The sequence below is a fragment of the Chinchilla lanigera genome, unplaced genomic scaffold (genome assembly GCF_000276665.1).
Source record: "Chinchilla lanigera isolate Chin_1 unplaced genomic scaffold, ChiLan1.0 scaffold00140, whole genome shotgun sequence".
NCBI lineage: Eukaryota > Metazoa > Chordata > Mammalia > Rodentia > Chinchillidae > Chinchilla > Chinchilla lanigera.
The window spans coordinates 450,669-466,601 of record NW_004955541.1 but is presented as its reverse complement, the minus strand read 5'-3'; the positions used below and the strand labels follow the sequence as shown (position 1 = coordinate 466,601).

The 15,933-nt window shown below is 58.7% G+C and overlaps 1 protein-coding gene across 2 annotated transcripts in view; it reads right to left on the bottom strand.

Annotated features, from left to right (window-relative positions):
• The window catches only part of Kiaa0513 (KIAA0513 ortholog), a 39,026-nt gene that overhangs the window by 9,530 nt on the left and 13,563 nt on the right, over nucleotides 1-15,933 (bottom strand). For both annotated transcript variants that reach the window (XM_005410968.2, XM_005410969.2), the window contains exons 2-8: nucleotides 6,352-6,796; nucleotides 5,605-5,704; nucleotides 4,556-4,629; nucleotides 3,199-3,269; nucleotides 1,707-1,902; nucleotides 1,140-1,180; nucleotides 473-551 (exon numbers count right to left, since the gene is read on the bottom strand). In XM_005410968.2, coding sequence (XP_005411025.1) covers nucleotides 473-551; nucleotides 1,140-1,180; nucleotides 1,707-1,902; nucleotides 3,199-3,269; nucleotides 4,556-4,629; nucleotides 5,605-5,704; nucleotides 6,352-6,680 — 890 coding nt within the window. In that variant the 5' untranslated portion in view covers nucleotides 6,681-6,796. The remainder of the gene's footprint in view (nucleotides 1-472; nucleotides 552-1,139; nucleotides 1,181-1,706; nucleotides 1,903-3,198; nucleotides 3,270-4,555; nucleotides 4,630-5,604; nucleotides 5,705-6,351; nucleotides 6,797-15,933) is intronic.

Below are 15,933 nucleotides of genomic sequence, written 5' to 3'. Positions count from 1 at the left end.
CCCCCACACCTGCCGCACCTGTACTCGGCATGGTGCGGCCATGGGCCACCCGTGTTATGGCATGTGTCACTCTTTACGCCTTTCTGTGTGACACGGACAGACCACACCCTGCTAACCCTCGCACCTTCGGGGGGACGTCTGGGCCGCGCCCACTTTGGGCTCCGACACAGCAGCACCTCGGAAATCTGAGCATAGGTTCCATGAGGCCGTGTGTCCTCACCTCTTTTGGGTACACATCTAGCAGGACAGCTGGATCGCGTGCCACTCGGCTGACCTCTGAGGACCAGCCCAGCTGCTGTCCATCCCCCGCCCCGCAGGGGAGGAGACCTCTCCTTTCTGTACCTCACGGCCAACACTGTAAGCATTCGTCTCTTCCATTCTGGCCACCTTGGATGTGTGGCCGACTGCCACTTTCCATGGGGACACAGGCAGCTGGGTGCAGCTGCTGCCCCCAGGTGAGGCGGGGCCTTACCATATGGGCTGCTGCTTCAGGTGCGTGTACAGGTAGACCTTCTCCCCCTTCGGCTCCTCCTCAGGGCTGGGCACTGTCACTGCGGGACAGGGAGAAGGGGGCTCGGATGAGGGCTGGGTGTGGACCACAGCTCCCCAGAGCACATCACGCTCCACCCCGCCGCCACCAGCGGTCACGGAGACACACAGCCAGGGGCGGTACAGCGCAACTGGGGCTGCACGCATCCCTGCACCGCGGCACTCTATCAACCTCCCTGGGATAGAGACCTTCAGGCCTGTGTGCCCTCCTAGAAAAGCGGCTCTTCCCCAGAAGCTCAGTAACAAAGTACAGATAAACTCGGGATCATCTAGGGCACGCGAGGCCCTAGATGTTTTTAATCATTGAAAGCTCTACAAGGTTGGCCATCACGGCCCTAGGACATCAGTCTTGTGTCACAAAGAAGGACGTGAAGCCCTGACATGTTACGGTCCTGCTTGATCCCCTTGTTGGGTAATGGTGGCTGGTTTAAGGTCCCTGTGGGGTCTGGGTTAGATGAGGCCAGGTCTTCCTCAACGTCCTACCCCCACTAGCCCTGCCCACCCCGGTAGCCCCGCCCACAGACCCGCCTCTCCAGGAGTCCCGCCCCCACAGGCCCCGCCTCCCGAGGCTCCCAGGACCCCATCCTCACCAGTCTTGGGCGGCTTGTCCTTGGGTTTGTTTTCATCGTCCCTGGAGGGAGAGAAACCACAGCAGTGACAAACATTTTCTCCAAAGAAACCTCACACCTCTGAGCCGGCTGTGTGTGCCCGGCATGGTTCCTCTGTGTTCGTCAATCAGGACCACACCGGTGGCCTGATCTGGGTGGATTCGTGGGCCTGGAAGAATGAGGCTGTATCCCTGGCCATAACCAAGCTACTGGAGGCGCTGAGGGGCCCGCAGGGCGGGCAGGGCTGCTGCGGGCTCCCTCCGCCCTGTGCCCAGGGCCGGTCTTTATGCATCTCAGCGTGCACGCGCCTGGGGGTGGGGGTTCCAGTGGAAGCGCCACTCTCCCGGCGCGGCGGCTTTCCCAGGTCTTTTCTGCATCCCACTGATACTAACTTGCTGCCGAATGCCCCCGCCAGTGCCCGTCAGTCCCAGAAACTGGCCAGCCCATGCGCTGCATGTCCGGGAACGCCGCAGCTGGGGGAGCCCCAGAAAGCCGGCGGGGTCACGCAGGTGGCTGGAAGGGTGACCGTTCCCACCCCATGACACTCACTCGCTCCTTCTGGCCAGGGGCCCCTTCAGCTTGGTCTCCAGCCCCCCGAAGAAGCCCTTCACATTCTCCGTGTTCTTCAGCAGCCGCTCGGCGATGTCCTTCTTCTCGGCGAGCCAGCTGTTGGCGGACTTCAGGTAGGCGTCGATGCTGCCCACCACCCTCTCCCTGGGCTCCGAGGGCAGAGGGTTCGGCTTGCCTGGGAGAGGGGTGAGGGTGAGGGCGGCTCCCAGGGCACAGCAGAGGCAAGGCAGCCTGGGCGTGTGTCCTGAGGGGGGACAGGGAGGGACGGGCCTCCTTCCTGGGGCGCCGCTGAGGCCACCTGTGCACGGTCAGCCAGAACCAGCCTGGCAGAGAGAGGCAGGAGCAGCCCTGCAGCCTCGGAGGGACGGGAAAGGGTCCCGCAGGTCGAGCTCCGCGGAGAAGCCTGACCGCGGCCCGGCCCCAGCGGAGTGGGCTGCTCCCGAGGTTGAGGGTGAGGCCCCGAGGCCCACGGTGAGCCCCATGGCACCTGGACAGCGCCTTTGGCAGGAGTGAAACGAGGCGCAGAAGCCTACAGGCTCCCCTACTGGCAGGGCGACCCCACGGGGCCGCTGCAAGAGCTGCTGGTGTGGGGGGCTCTGGTAGCTGAAGGGGCCCTGTGCAGAGACCCGGACGGGCAAGAGGCACTGAACCAGTCTGTTTGTTTGCAGTGCTGGCGGCAGAACCCGTGGCCTTTGCACTGAGTTTCACTCCCAGCCTTGTTTTGCTTTCCATTTTGAGATGGTCTCTCTAGGTCACTAAGTTGCCCAGGCTGAGCTTGAACTTGTGATCCTCCTGCCTCAGCTTCCCTGTGGGTGGGCTTGCCTGCACCGTACCTGAACCATTCTCTGAGAAGACAACTTCCCACCTGGCCCAAGGGGCTGAGGCACGGCCTGGCATGCAGAGCCTATGTATGCCAGGCATCTGCGCTGTGGCGTCCTGCCCAGGAGCTCTGGCAGGCAGGCCAGCTGCTGCCAACAGAGCCGTGGGGAATAGAGAGGTGGGCGGCTGGGAGCAGGAGGGCTCGGAGCCGCATGCAGAGGGAAACGGCTGTGTTGTGAGGAGGGAGGTTTTAGAAGGGAGCTGGGCTCGGCCAGCCGGGCTGCCTCAGCCCAGGGCTGCAGTGCAGTGAGCCCGGGGGACGAGTGGCTCTTCACAGCGGTGGGTCCAGCCCCGAGGGTTGGAGCCTGGACTGACTGCCCCGCACCCCAGCCACCTCCACACCGCAGCCACCTCCACGGGTGGTCCTGCGGGACATGAAGCCGTGGCCCTCCCGCCAGCGCTCGTCTCCCCGCAGCGTAGTCTTTCCTCTCTGGGGACCACGGCTCCCCCTTGCTTGTCCCTCCCTAGCGTCGCTTCTGTTCTCGGACACCCTGTCACTTTGCCTTTCACTGGGAAGAAAGCCCCTGCTGACACCTCGCTATCGCTGGCAAGCCTCAGCCCCCAGGGGGCTGTGCCAGGCGCTCCGTCTTACCGATGTGGTAGTAGGTGAAGCACATGGTCATGAGGTTCTTGGCGGGCCCAAAGTCGTCCATCTGATGGCACCTGAAGCGACAAGCAGGGCGACTGCCAGACAGCCCTCCACCTGAGTTCTCTCAGCAAGCCCCCAGCGCTTCCCAGCACGCCAGCCCCTCGCTCTGTAGCGGAGCCAGGGCAGAAGGGAGCGGCATCATCCCCTGGACCGACTGGGACAGCTGCCTACAGGGGACCAGCCTGACTCTGGCAGGAAGTCATTCACACCCTCAAGCCTGGCTTCTTCCACTTCGAAGGTCAAAGTCAAGACCCAGGAAGCAAAGCTAAGCACCCAGGACCAGGAGTCGGCCTGGACAAAGTAAAACCGAAGCTACTATAAACTAAAATGTATGCAACCCAATAAATCCTGTGCGGGACAAGAGCAACTTATGCAAAACAAGGGCTCCTGGGAGCGTCCAGAGCTCTGAGGGTCTGTGCATGGAGGTGCTTAGAGCCCAGGCCACGGGGCGCTGGGCCCCGTTCTACTGACTTCCCAGACCTGAGCTGTGTTTCCTCGCCCTGGACATAGGGAGCCAGCACAGGAAGACAGGACCCTTCTCTCCAGCATCCCTTCCCCCGGCACCTGCCATGTTCTTAGGGCAGCAAGGATAGGCAAAGGTAGAGAAGCAGCCTCCCCCACACCACCCCATGCAGACAAGCACAGAGCGAGGCGTTGGAAGGGCAAAGGTGCTTGGCGACAGGTGGGTGTGTGGGGGTACAGAGGACAAGCCCAGGACTGGAGGACAGGCAGGGCCCCAGCAGGTCTTCCCTGAGGACACATGCCGCGCCCCTGGCCCATTCCCCCGACAGAGGCCCTCCTCTCAACCCGGCTGCAGATGAGACTGCAGGTCACCACGGCGGCTACATGGAGGGCAGAGCGCCTGCTCTAATCAGGGACAGAAGCAGCGAAGGGGGACTGGCCATCCTAGAGCCACGTGCACCCTGGGGCCCTGTCCCTCGGCCGATGGGTGGGCAGAGGCAGGGAGGGACTGGCCATGCCTTTGCGGCCCACAGCGCTGCCCTGCTGGCCACCCGCAGCCCACAGAGCAGCTACCAGCCCGACACAGCCTGAGGGTGGACTGGCATGAGGCGGCAGGCACCCCACTGGGAGGTGGAACTGCGCAGGGCCCCAAGGGGAGGGGGGGTGTAGCCAGTCCCCAGCGTGGGAGGCTGTCCTCCGCCCAGCCCAGCTGCAGCGCCAGTGGCTTCTAGGTAGGGAGGGGCTCTGCTCCCCGGAGATCTGGTCCCGACTGCCCCTCCTCACTCCTGCCGAGTGACTCACAGCTGGCTGCCTCAGCGGCAGGGGAGGCGGCACTTACTCGAACAGCACCACGGCGAAGGACTGCACCAGGCGGTAGAAGGTCGGCTCCGACACGCACTTGGAGTTGCAGCGCTGCGGAGACAGGCGGGGCTGTCCGTGGGGCGCAGTGCCGCCCGCGCAGCCTCAGAGCGGGGGCTGGCACGGGGCGCACAGCGCAGCTGGCGCTGGCCCTGGATGGCCACTCCCCTTCCTCCAGGACCCAGGGCTGGTGGTGCACATGGCAGGACGCTCTCGCCCACGAGTCCCCCGGGGCACCCTCCTGAGTCACAGAACCGCCACGCGCACCCACGAGACCCGGGAAAGTGTACTGGGAGGAGCCCCCGGGCCGTGGCTCTGTGCGCAGCTGGCTCCTGCTGCACTTTCTTATTTCACACGGAGAACTCGTCATGTGGCGCTTGCAAATACACTTCTTTCTGCTCGCTTAGTCCATTTTTCTTTTCTTGAATATATTACCTTTTGCAAATACTGAATATTGTGGGCTATTTAATACACTATGTGTGGACAGAGCCCATGCACTTGGGTTTGTTTATTTAACGTCTTTGAGAAAGGGTCCTGCTATGTTGCCCTGGCTGGCCTCAAACTCACTGCAGTCCTCCTGTCTCAGCCTCCCGAGTGGTAGGATTACAGGCATGAGCCACCATGCCCCGAATTCATCTGGGTTTCAAAAGGAGCTTTGCTGGAACTTCTGGAGCTGACACCCCTTCCTCCCCTAGGGGGCACTGCGCCCACCACCTCACCCTCTTCCTCAGGTTCTCTGTGCAGTTCCCTCAGGGAGGTTTCTTTGTTAGGCCTTTGCACCGAGCTACATACCCAGCCCTTTTGAACTTTTATTTTGAGACAGGGTCTCACAAAGTCCCTAAGTTGCCTGCGTTGGGCTTGCAACCTTCTGCCTCAGCTTCCCAGAGTCTAGAATCACAGGGATGTGCCACCACACCCAGCTCCTCTAACTCTCATCCCCAGAGTGGAAGCAGGGAGGCAGGGAGGTCCTTGCCCATAGCTGGTCCCTCCCTAAGAGGAAGTCTCCTCCGGGCCTCCGCGGGGCCTCACCTGGGCGCTCACATAGCGGGCGAACCACTCCCGGCCCTTGCCGTCCTCACTGCTGCAGTACTCTCCAAACTTGGCTTTCTCCTCCTGCTCCAAGTCCTCCCTGCAGATCGGCAGAGGGAAAGCAAAGCCTTTCAGTTCCCGGAACAAACCTTTGCAGCTGGTAGAGCAGGCCTGTAATCCCAGCACTCAGGAGGCTGAGGCAGGAGGATCACTGCAAGTTCAAGGCCAGCCTGGGCTACAAAGTGAGCTCAAGGTCAGCCTGAACTGCATAGCGAGACCCTGTTTCAAAAAGACAAAAAAAAAAAAAAAAAGTTTTGGGCTGGGGTTTTAGCTCAGCAGCACAGTGCCTGCCTGCGAGCGCAAGGTTGTAAGTTCAATTGCTGGTACCAGAGAAAAAACAACAACAACAACAAAAAAAAATGCTTTGGCCCAGGGATATAGCTCAGTGGCACAAGTGCCTGCCTGGTAAGCGCAAGGACCTGAGTTCAATTCCCAGTACTAAAAAAAAAAAAAAAAAAAAGCAAGGAGGATGCACTGACGTGGGCAGCAGGCTGGCCTTGAACTTACTATGCAGCCCAGGCCAGCCTCAAATTCTCGGCAATCCTGCCTCAGCCTCCCAGGTGCTAGAATTACAGGCATGTGCCACCACGCCTGGCTGGGGGTCCTTCAGAGACTCCCCATGCAACCTGGCTGGGTAAAAGCCACAGCGGTGGCCCCAGGAGGTCCCCGGGGAGAGGCAGGGCCTACCCTCCGGAGAAGATCTTCTCCACGTAGCCACGCATGAACTCCCGGAGGGCCAGGGTCTCCTCGTCCTGGGCTGACTCCGCGCTCTGGCTGGAGGAGAAGGACTCACTGGAGGAGGAGCGGCGGTCCTGGTCCCAGGAGGGGTGGGAGGGCGACTCGCCCATGTCATTCTCGCTGTCTGCGGACTCAGTGGCCTCACTCTCAGATGCGCCATCACCCAGGGAGCCGTCCCTGTCCTGGAGGGTCGCAGGCACAGCCTCCAGGGGAGGGGAGGATGGCGGCTCGGTCCCAAAGTCAATCAGCGAGCCCACGGGCACCTCCGGGGTCTCCATGGTGCAGGCAGGCGTCGAGGGGCAGCTTCCGAGGTGCGCAAGTGGGGGGGCCTCCCGTGCACACGAAGCCGCCACCAAGGACGAGTCCCCCAGGGCAGCTTGGTGGCCTAAGGCATCTGGAGGAAAAGCAGACACATAAGCATCAGCGCCACTTGGAGCCTCTCCTCCCAGGAGGGACACTGAACAACCGCAGCGCAGATGGAAATGGCGCGCGGGGCCACGCCTGTGAGCACAGTCGTCCCTGCACTGCAGGAGGTGGGGATGCTTCTACCTGTGTCATTTTCCCCTGCTGCTTGTTCCTGTCGACACCTGCAATGTGCCAGCCACACAACAGGGATCTGCGAAATAGGCCAGTGAATACCCGCCTCACGGGCACAGACCACACCACACAGACGCACTGCCCTGGGGTGGACGCAGGGATGCTCCGGCCGTGGCCTCGCGGTCGGCCTCTGCAGCCCGTGGTGGAGAGGGCACGGCCCTGCTCCTGTCACCTCACTCTTCTCTCCAGCCCAGAGCCAGCCTGGCCTCCCGGGATGCCTCTCACACCCCGCCAGGGCACCTAAGTGTGACGCTCCCGCCTGGACGCCCTTCCCTGCGCCACCTGGAACAGCTCGAGTGGGCCCTGCCTCTCCCTGCGCCCCAGTGGTACCTGCTCCTGCTGGACGCCCACGGTGGGCTTCTATGCGCGCTTCCCTTGATGCTCAGGCGCTGCCCAGCGCAGACGCTGGACTGAAGAGAGCTTGTTGTATGTCTGCTACGCACAGACTTGGCGTGGATGTGGGTACCGGGTCGGGGTCAGGAACAGAGCTGGGTTACACTCTCAGCCCCCAAACCAACCTCCCAGCCCTCATTCAGGAGCTTTCTGCCCATGCAGGGACCCTTCCTCTGCACCAGCGGGCAGCGGCCGAGCAGGAGGCAAAGCCCCTGAAGGGCCAGCCCTCGGGAAGAGCACACCTTTATCCTCCCGGATGCCCCGTGCCCGGGATGCTGCCTGCTGGGGGCAGGGCCAGTGGCCGAGCAGCACTGTGGAACTGAGAGCTCTTGGAGGGCAGTCAGCATCAACAGACACTCACTACCCGCCGGCCCCAGTGTGCAGGAACCGACCGTGGAGCCTCCAGCCTCCCAGCCCGAGATATTTTTAAACACGAGTCAGATGGACGGCTGCTCCGGGTTTCCGGAGGCCTCAGCACACCCTCAGGGGAGCCTGCAGAGTCTGCCTTGGTCCACACAAAGGCAGAAACCTTGGCTCAAAAGCACTTTCTGGGCCAGGACCACAGCAGGGCTGTCCGTGCTGGGAGGGCAGGGTGTCACAGGCTGGGGTGTGCATCGGGCCCCCTCGCTGGCTGTGTCCTCCAGCCAAGGCCATGCTCTGGGCAGCGTCCCCCACCAGAGGTAATGACACTGCACTGGAGACCACATCTTAGCCCCTCGGGAGAACAGAACATCACCCAGTGCACGAGACCCAGCACGCACCGGGGATGGGCTGCAGGGTGCAGCGGGGAAGCTGAGCCAGCCTGGTGTACGCCGCACATGCACTCACTCCACCCAGAGAAACCGTCTTCTAAAAGAGGCACTGACGACTCCAACAGGCAAGGCACAAAGACAAAATACAGCTATCGAATGCTCCCGCAAATTCTTAGCCAATACCAACAGCCACATACATAAACACGCAAGCTACAGCAATCAGCAACAGTCGTAGGCTACAGAGTCACAAAAATTTAAAAATTACAACCCCCGTACTGGGAAGGGTTTGGTGACTAATATTCACAAATGCTGCCAGCAACAAGCCCTCAGAAAGCCTTTTAGTTTCCATAATTCTTATTTATTCCTTTCCTCTGAGTCGGGAATTCATATGCTTGGAATTTATCTTTAGAAAATAATTCAAAACACTCAAAAACAGTGATGTGGAGAAAAACGCTGCAACATTATCCCTAATGTTGATAAATACAGTGACACGCAAACGCAACAGACACAGGAAACTCCACGTCCCGCAGGCAGCGCTTGCGGGACATCCACCCTGCCTGGGCACCAGGAATGCGAGGGAGGGAGTCCACTGTCCCCGTGATTGCCCCTGTGAATACGCGTGGGAAAGGAATACAGGGCTGGCAGTTTCCTCTTGTTATCATGACAACGCAGCTGGCACACAGTGACCGCCAGAGGACAGGAAAGGAGTCCCCCTGGTCAGAAGGGCCGTGTGGCCTGGCCCTGGATGCGAAGCCGAGACCCAAGGGACCTGTGCAGGCTGGTTCCCTTCTAGTCCAAGCGCTCTGTCCTCCATCCAGGAGACCTGAGACCCCTCTGCTGTCCCCGACGAGATGCTGGGTTTCATGTGAGGAGGGGTCTGTCACCAGAGGGAGGCAGCAAGACTCCGGGAGAGGCAGAGCTCAGAGTCAGCGGGGGCTCGTGTCCTCTGAGACACTACTGTCACCCCTCATTTCACACACTGCTGAGCTCCTGCAGTGAGTCAGCCCCCAGCAAGGAGCCGGCCTGTGTGTGGCTGGGACAGGGAGGGGGAGGGACGGCTGATTAAATAAAAACCTAAGTAGAGCCTGGGCCTCCAGTGATCGATCCCCATGCTTTCCAGGAGGTGTCCAGAGCACTGCAGTGTCAAAGTCCCGAGCAGCCTGGGGAGACAAGGAGGGGACCAGCCCTGAGAAGACGGCAGCAGGGCCCTTGGCTTGGAAGAGCTACACGCAGGACCCCAGGCAGCAAAGGCAGCTGCTCCTGGAGGAGGAAGAGGCCAAAGGGGCCTGAACAGGCGTCAGGGCAGTGGGGAGCCCTGCAGGAAGGAGGGCAGGGACCTGGGGAGTGGTGGGCAGAGACGGCAGCTGCAAGGAGAGCCCCACCCCCCGCCTCCAGCTGCAGGGGGAACTGCAGCGTGACTGCAGCATTGCGGCCCGGCCACATCCCACAGCCCGCGCTTTGCTCAAACTCTGATTTCCCCAGCACCTCGGGCACAGGCTGCTGCTTCTATGGCAGGCGGCCTTGAGCAATCAGTGGGATTGGAGGAGCCCTGGGGAGGAATCCGGAACTTTCTGCAATCCTGCACTTGTTCTCAGCGTCCCCAAGAACTACAAGACATGCTGCTCCCCCCACCAGGAGGACCTAGGACACACAGCAGCACACTGCCCAGATGCAGGTCTGCACAGCAGTGACAGATGCAGACACAGACCAGCTGCAAACCAGACTGCAGACCTCCAAGTTGTCCTGCCCAGCGGCAGGCCAAGGTTCCCCCAGGGTACAATCCTCAAGTCACAGGTCACACACCAGGAGGGCTGGTGACGCAGGCCTTGCCCAGTGACCGTGCCCAATGCCTGCCTTGTGGTGACGTACACTTTACAGATGGATTAAGCTAAGAACCGTGAACTGGGGAGAGAACCCTGGATTACAAAAATGAGCCTGACATCATCACGAGGGACCTTACAATAGGATCAGAGTCAGAGAAGAGCTGTGATGATGGCTCTGAGAGTGAAGGAGGAGGCTACAAGCCAAGGCGTGCAGGTCAGATACTGGGAGAGGCAGAGAAGATTCTCCTCCAGAGCCTCAGGAAGGAGTCTTGTCAATACCTTGACTTTAGCCACTTAGGTGGGTTTCGAATTTCTGGCCCCTAGAACTGTGAAATGGTAAATGTGTGTAGTTCAAAGTAATTTATTATAGTAGCAAAAGGAAACAAATACATATAGCCAGAATGTTGTTAGGTCAGAAACACTAAGTTCAGACCATTAGATGTTTGAGTCTAGGCATGCCAGAAAAAACAAAACAACAAAAAACTGAGGCAAGGAGCTGGGGAGTCTCTGCTCTGCTCTGTAAAGAAGGCCCTGGCCCACACCCAGCATGATAAGTCCACGGCCCACCCCTCCTTACCACATGAGCTTTGGCATCTGCATCGATCCCTATTAAAATCGTTCCTCCCTGGCATGCAATCAAACTTGTGGTGACTATTAAGGTCTTCTTTTTCCTTCCTCTTAGATATATCTTACTGTACTGTTAAGTAGAAGTGGGGAGGACACAGGGGGACTGATCTCCACCACACCGACAAAAACCACCCTCTCAACTTCGTGCGCTCCCTGCTAGTCTCCATCAGTGTGCAGGCTTTTGTTTTCATTTTCTTTTTTCTACCATTTCAATGCTGGAGAAAACCTGAATCTTCTTTCTGCATGCAGCTTGTGGCTGCTTCTCTCGCAGCGATGCACAGGTGGCCCGGTCTGGATGGCGCCTTCTCCAGGCCCCTGAGCAGTCCCAGGCTGCCAACCGACCTCCAAGGGGGCTTTGCCACGGGCTCCGCATGCAGGCGGAGCCAGGAGTCACTTCTACGCGGGCCCAGCCAGCTGTGAGTGAGCCTCGGGGTGCAGCAGTTCTTCCTGAAGCTCCCCCGTGTTTAATGAACACGATTGATTCTCACCCACACCCTTCCTGACCAGGGCCTCCTGTGGGCCACCTGGCACCCAGTGACACAACCCAGGCCCTCGGCACTGAGGGCGGCGCAGCCCACCCTCTCCTTCCAGAGACCACGGAGACACAGAAGCTGGCTAGCTCAGCCCCGATGTTCCCAGCCAGATCTGCTTGTCACTGCGGGCTGTGTGACAAGTGGCTTTGCCTTACAACCAGGAAGGGAGTTTTCACTGTCTGGAGATGTGAAGCAATCACTGTTTCAGTGAATGAGAACAGGTTAGGTTACAGGAAATGTCAAGGGTGTGTTTTCCTCTTAGATGTCCGTGTGCTCGGGTAGCTGTGCAGACAGCCTACCCTCTGTCAATACAGTGCAAGGGCAACTTACAGACGCCTGGAATCAAATGAACCCACTGCCGCAGCTGGGCAAAGGATTTAGTTCAGTTTCCTGGCAGCCAAAGCAAAAAGGTGAAACATGCGGGGATCTAAAATTCTTTTGGTCCTGACAAATTCATTTGCAAAGTAACTTCTTCCAGATATGAAGTTAGAAACACACATTGGTTATTATAATGACAAAGTCTTTAAGATGGTTCTGAATGCACAATGTCAAAATTGTTACTTCTTTTCACTGACTCTTCTAAAAACGTGAAGGCGCGGGGACACCAAACTGACCACATGGCCTCTGTCCTGGGCCCTGGGTGTCGGGACTGCACTTGTTGACAGCACCCTTCCTGGCCCGGGGGGAACTGTGTTAGCTGATGCCTCTCCAAGCTAGCTCCCAGGGGCCAGGGCCTGCGTGTGCTCCCCTCCGTGGGGATCCTGGAACCGGGCGGTGCTGCTGAGGCTCCCAGCCCAGGGTTCCGAAGGGAGCTCACCCCAGAAGCCAGCTGCTACACCTACCCCACCCACCCCATCCTGCCCGCACCAGGGACAACCTCCTGCTGCCTTGGGGAAATGCTCCACCGCCTGTTTATTCTGTACCTAGAAGGAGAAAACTTACAGGATCACTTAGGAGCCTTTGGATCAATAATGTGCCTCAGCGCTGACTCTGAGCTACTCTGTTTCACTGCCCAAGGGGGAGACAGCACAGTTCGACTCCAGTGGGCCAACAACATATGCCAGCAAAGAGGAGCTCACTGGGGGGTCAGCTCACTCCTGCCACTGTGTTTTCTGCAGAGGTGCAGCCTGCTCCGTGCAGAAGAGCAGTCAATAGAATCGTCTGCAAAGCATGCACAGGTGCAAGGAAGCACAAACCTCATATCTAAACACCAGGCAATTGGCAGCAAGTCCTGGGGAAAGGTGGTTTTGAAGGGCCCAGGAGCACAGCCAGCAGCAGCAGAGGGCTCGGTGGCCAGGAACCAGCGTGCGGGACACTGACAGCCCCAACCGACTCCCTCTGCAATGACGTTCCTTCAGATGCGCTAACAGAGCAGCTGACCAGAGCCAGGGATGACTCTAGCACACACCCTGGAAAGAAGGAGCAGCAACACTGCGGTAACCTGTCCAAGGACCGGTCTCCTTCTTACCCTGTAAGCACAGCAGGCCCCTAGGAGTCACAGCTTTAGAAAAAAATAATAAACTCACCAGAAGCATTTTGATTTAACACAGGGTTGTGAGACTGAAAAAGGATCCAAGGAAAATGGAGAAAGCTACTGGGCTCAGCAGAGCACCCCGATGCCCACACTGAACCTGCCCACACTGCCACGGGTCCTGGTCACATCACACGAGCATGCAGAGAAACTGGGACACTGAGAGTGGGGTGAGCGGCCTGGGAGACAAGGCAGTGGACTCCGACTGTGCGGGCATCGTGAGGTGACGGGGTCAGGCTGCTCTAGGTGGCTACAGGTGGCTACAGGAGGGCAGTGCCCCCTCCGCCGCGGCCCTATGGGTCCTTTCCAGGAAGCCGAACATGGGAGGTGGACATCTGCTTGCTAACAGGTTCATGGCAGGGAGAGATCCCTGGGCTCCTGGGGTTTCTTGCTATTTCCCTCTGAGATAACATTTTATGTGGCTTTTCCCAACTGCAACGTCAGAACGGTTATATCTGACGACAGCCCCTGCTTTATGACCTCTGGGAAGAAGGAAGCATCTAAACTGGTTCACAGTCCACAGGAAAAGGAGATAAGGGGCCATCTGCCGGTCCCTGACCCAGCCGGAGAGCAAGATGGGTGAAGGTGTCTGAGAAGAGCATTGCAGGACATTGCAGCCTCACAGGCCCATTCCTACCAAGCTCTGCAGTGTTGCCTGCTGGGAACTCGGACAGAAGAGACACACGTCCACCCCGGAACAGCATCCTCCTTGGACTCAGCTGCAGAACAGACCACACTCTGCCCGCCTGCCAAAGCCCAGGAGGCCCCAGGAGTTCAGTCCCCAAGGGAGGAGGGAGGGCAGAGGCCGAGGCTGCTCCGAGTCTACACCTTTCACAGGCTGCCTAGCCCCAGCTCAAGGGCACTCGCACAAGCACCGAATGCACACCCTGCTGGTCACAGGTGACAGCTGAGTCGTTCCTGAGCCCCAGTTTAAGGCCCCGTTGAAGGTGTTGTCCATGAACCCTCACCATTCAGGGCTGGTTCCACTGTAACTAAATGTTCCCAGTCACTGCCTGGCACCGTCTTCCCTTGGTGCACAGCTGCAGTTCTTTAACAAAAGGACATGGCTGACAATTTGGGGACAGCTGGATGCAATTTGGACAGGGACTGGCTTAGCCTCCCATTCTGTGGAGGAAATCTGGCAAAATAAACAAGTTCGGCCTTGATCACGGGTGTGGAGACGGCGGTGCATGGTCACCGGGCAGGGAGAGGCTCCCGGCAAGATTTGGGACCTGGGCTTCCTCCAGAGAACCCCAGGGCGGCCAGGATGGGAATGAACCATCGTCCATCCGTCGGGTGTGGTCCTCCACTGCTGCAGGCCTGAGAAGAGCCAGAGCACAAAGCCAGGGATGGAGGGCATCTGCGTCCCTGTGGGAGGAGACCAGCGGACCTTCCCGCATGCAGGGATCCCTGGCAGGCTATAGCAAGCTTGCTGCGTCATCGCCACCCACCTGGGACACCTGTCACCTCTGGCTGGCGGTCAAGGTGCTCTGCCATCTGGAGCTGGTCATGCTGCCCACACAGGTTTCCAGCAGCCAAAATAAGAGGGGCCATGGCCACCATTCAGGGCAGCTTCACAGAGCTCTCGGATGTCTGTGTTCTCAGAGGGGCCTGGGCCAGCCGCCCTGTGCCCTTCTATGGCCTTGTTTCCCAACACGCACACCCTCGTCCCTCTGCTAACCACCGCCTATCCACAGCCTCACAGGCGGAACTCCGTGAGGCCTTATCCGTTAGCTGGTGTGTTCTCACCTGCCATCCTCAGGGGTCCCCATGCTGAAGCACGCCTACTGACCCTTGATACAGCCCAAGGCAGGCATGCGAACCTGTGGCCCCAGAAACCTATATGCAGCCACATTTATAATGCAAAATACCGAAAATAATCTAAAAGTGCCAACAGCAGGAGCACGCGAGTGTTGCTGTGTTAATTCTGGCACTTTGTTAAAACACGCAAGAGAACAGTGAAGACAGCGTGGCCTCGTGAAAGTCAGCTATGTTAGGTGCAGATAAAGGGCCCTGGGAGAGGAGCCTGAGAGACGACCGCATCCATGTGATTACAGCTTGGTGACAGCAATGCAGGACAGCACCTGTCTACCCCCTGCCGTCCACAGTCACTGACAAATGAGCAAATAACAAAACATTTGTCAAGTGGTCAGCCTGCTATGCAAAATTCTGAGCATCTGGTGTGTGTGGTACTGGGGGCGGAACCCAGGGCCTCTGCACTGAGCTACATCTCCAGCCCCTTACTTTTATTTTGCCATAGGGTCTCACTAAGTTGCAGTGTTGGCCAGGCTGGGCTTGAACTTGCGATTCTCCTGCCCCAGCCTCCCAGAGTGCTGGGATTCAGGCGTGCACCTCCACACCTAGCTCGGATGTTGTTAATGTCAGGTACACACACACACACACACACACACACACGTGACGGAAAGGGAGTGTGGAAGGGTGTTCATCTGAGCCAGCCACCACTGTGCCTACAACAGAAGCTTTGCCTTCCGGAGAGGGAGGGAGGAGGCAGAGGGAGTGAGCGCCCACAGGTGCTTCTACCCACGATGCTGACTTCCATCGGCTGTGGCGGCACATGCCTGTAGTCACTACCTCGGGAGGCTGAGGCAGGAGGACGGTGAGTTTGAGGCCACCCTGGGCTATAAGACAGACCCTGTATCAAAACCCTGTCCCCCCGTAGAAGCTATTAACTTCTTTATCAAGGCCTGATCAGACTTGCAGCGGGAGTGCACACTAGTGATTTTCTGGTTGGAAACCTTGGCATCTTCCACTGGACTCTGAGAAAGTCTTTCTCCGCTTCTCCATCTGTAGCTTTTCTAACACAGGCTCTCCCTCACTGAAATGCTTTGGGCCAGAAGTGTTTTGTAGTTTGGGTTTTAGGACAGCTGCACATACACAAATGGGGCACCTGGGGGTGGGAACCGCGTCACCTGCTCCCCATGTGGGCCTGACACGGCATGAACAGAATGTTATACAACGTTTACTGCCCCTGTGTTTCGACAGTGACCCGACCTCGGCTGGGTGTAGAATTTCCCACTTGTGTCACATTGGTGCTCAAAGGTTTCAGATTCTGGGGCATCTGAACCCCAAACTTTCAGTCAGGGGTGCTCTGGCTGGCCTCCGAGGGGAGGAACAAAGCTCACTTGGTCACAGACGCCCCTGCCTCTGGAAGCAAGCCTGGCCCTGAGCACCTCCCCGCCTTCATCATCGGGGAAGGTGGAACCAGGGGTTTCCAGGGACAGAGCCCTGGAGGTTCTCATGTGAGCCCACGTTGG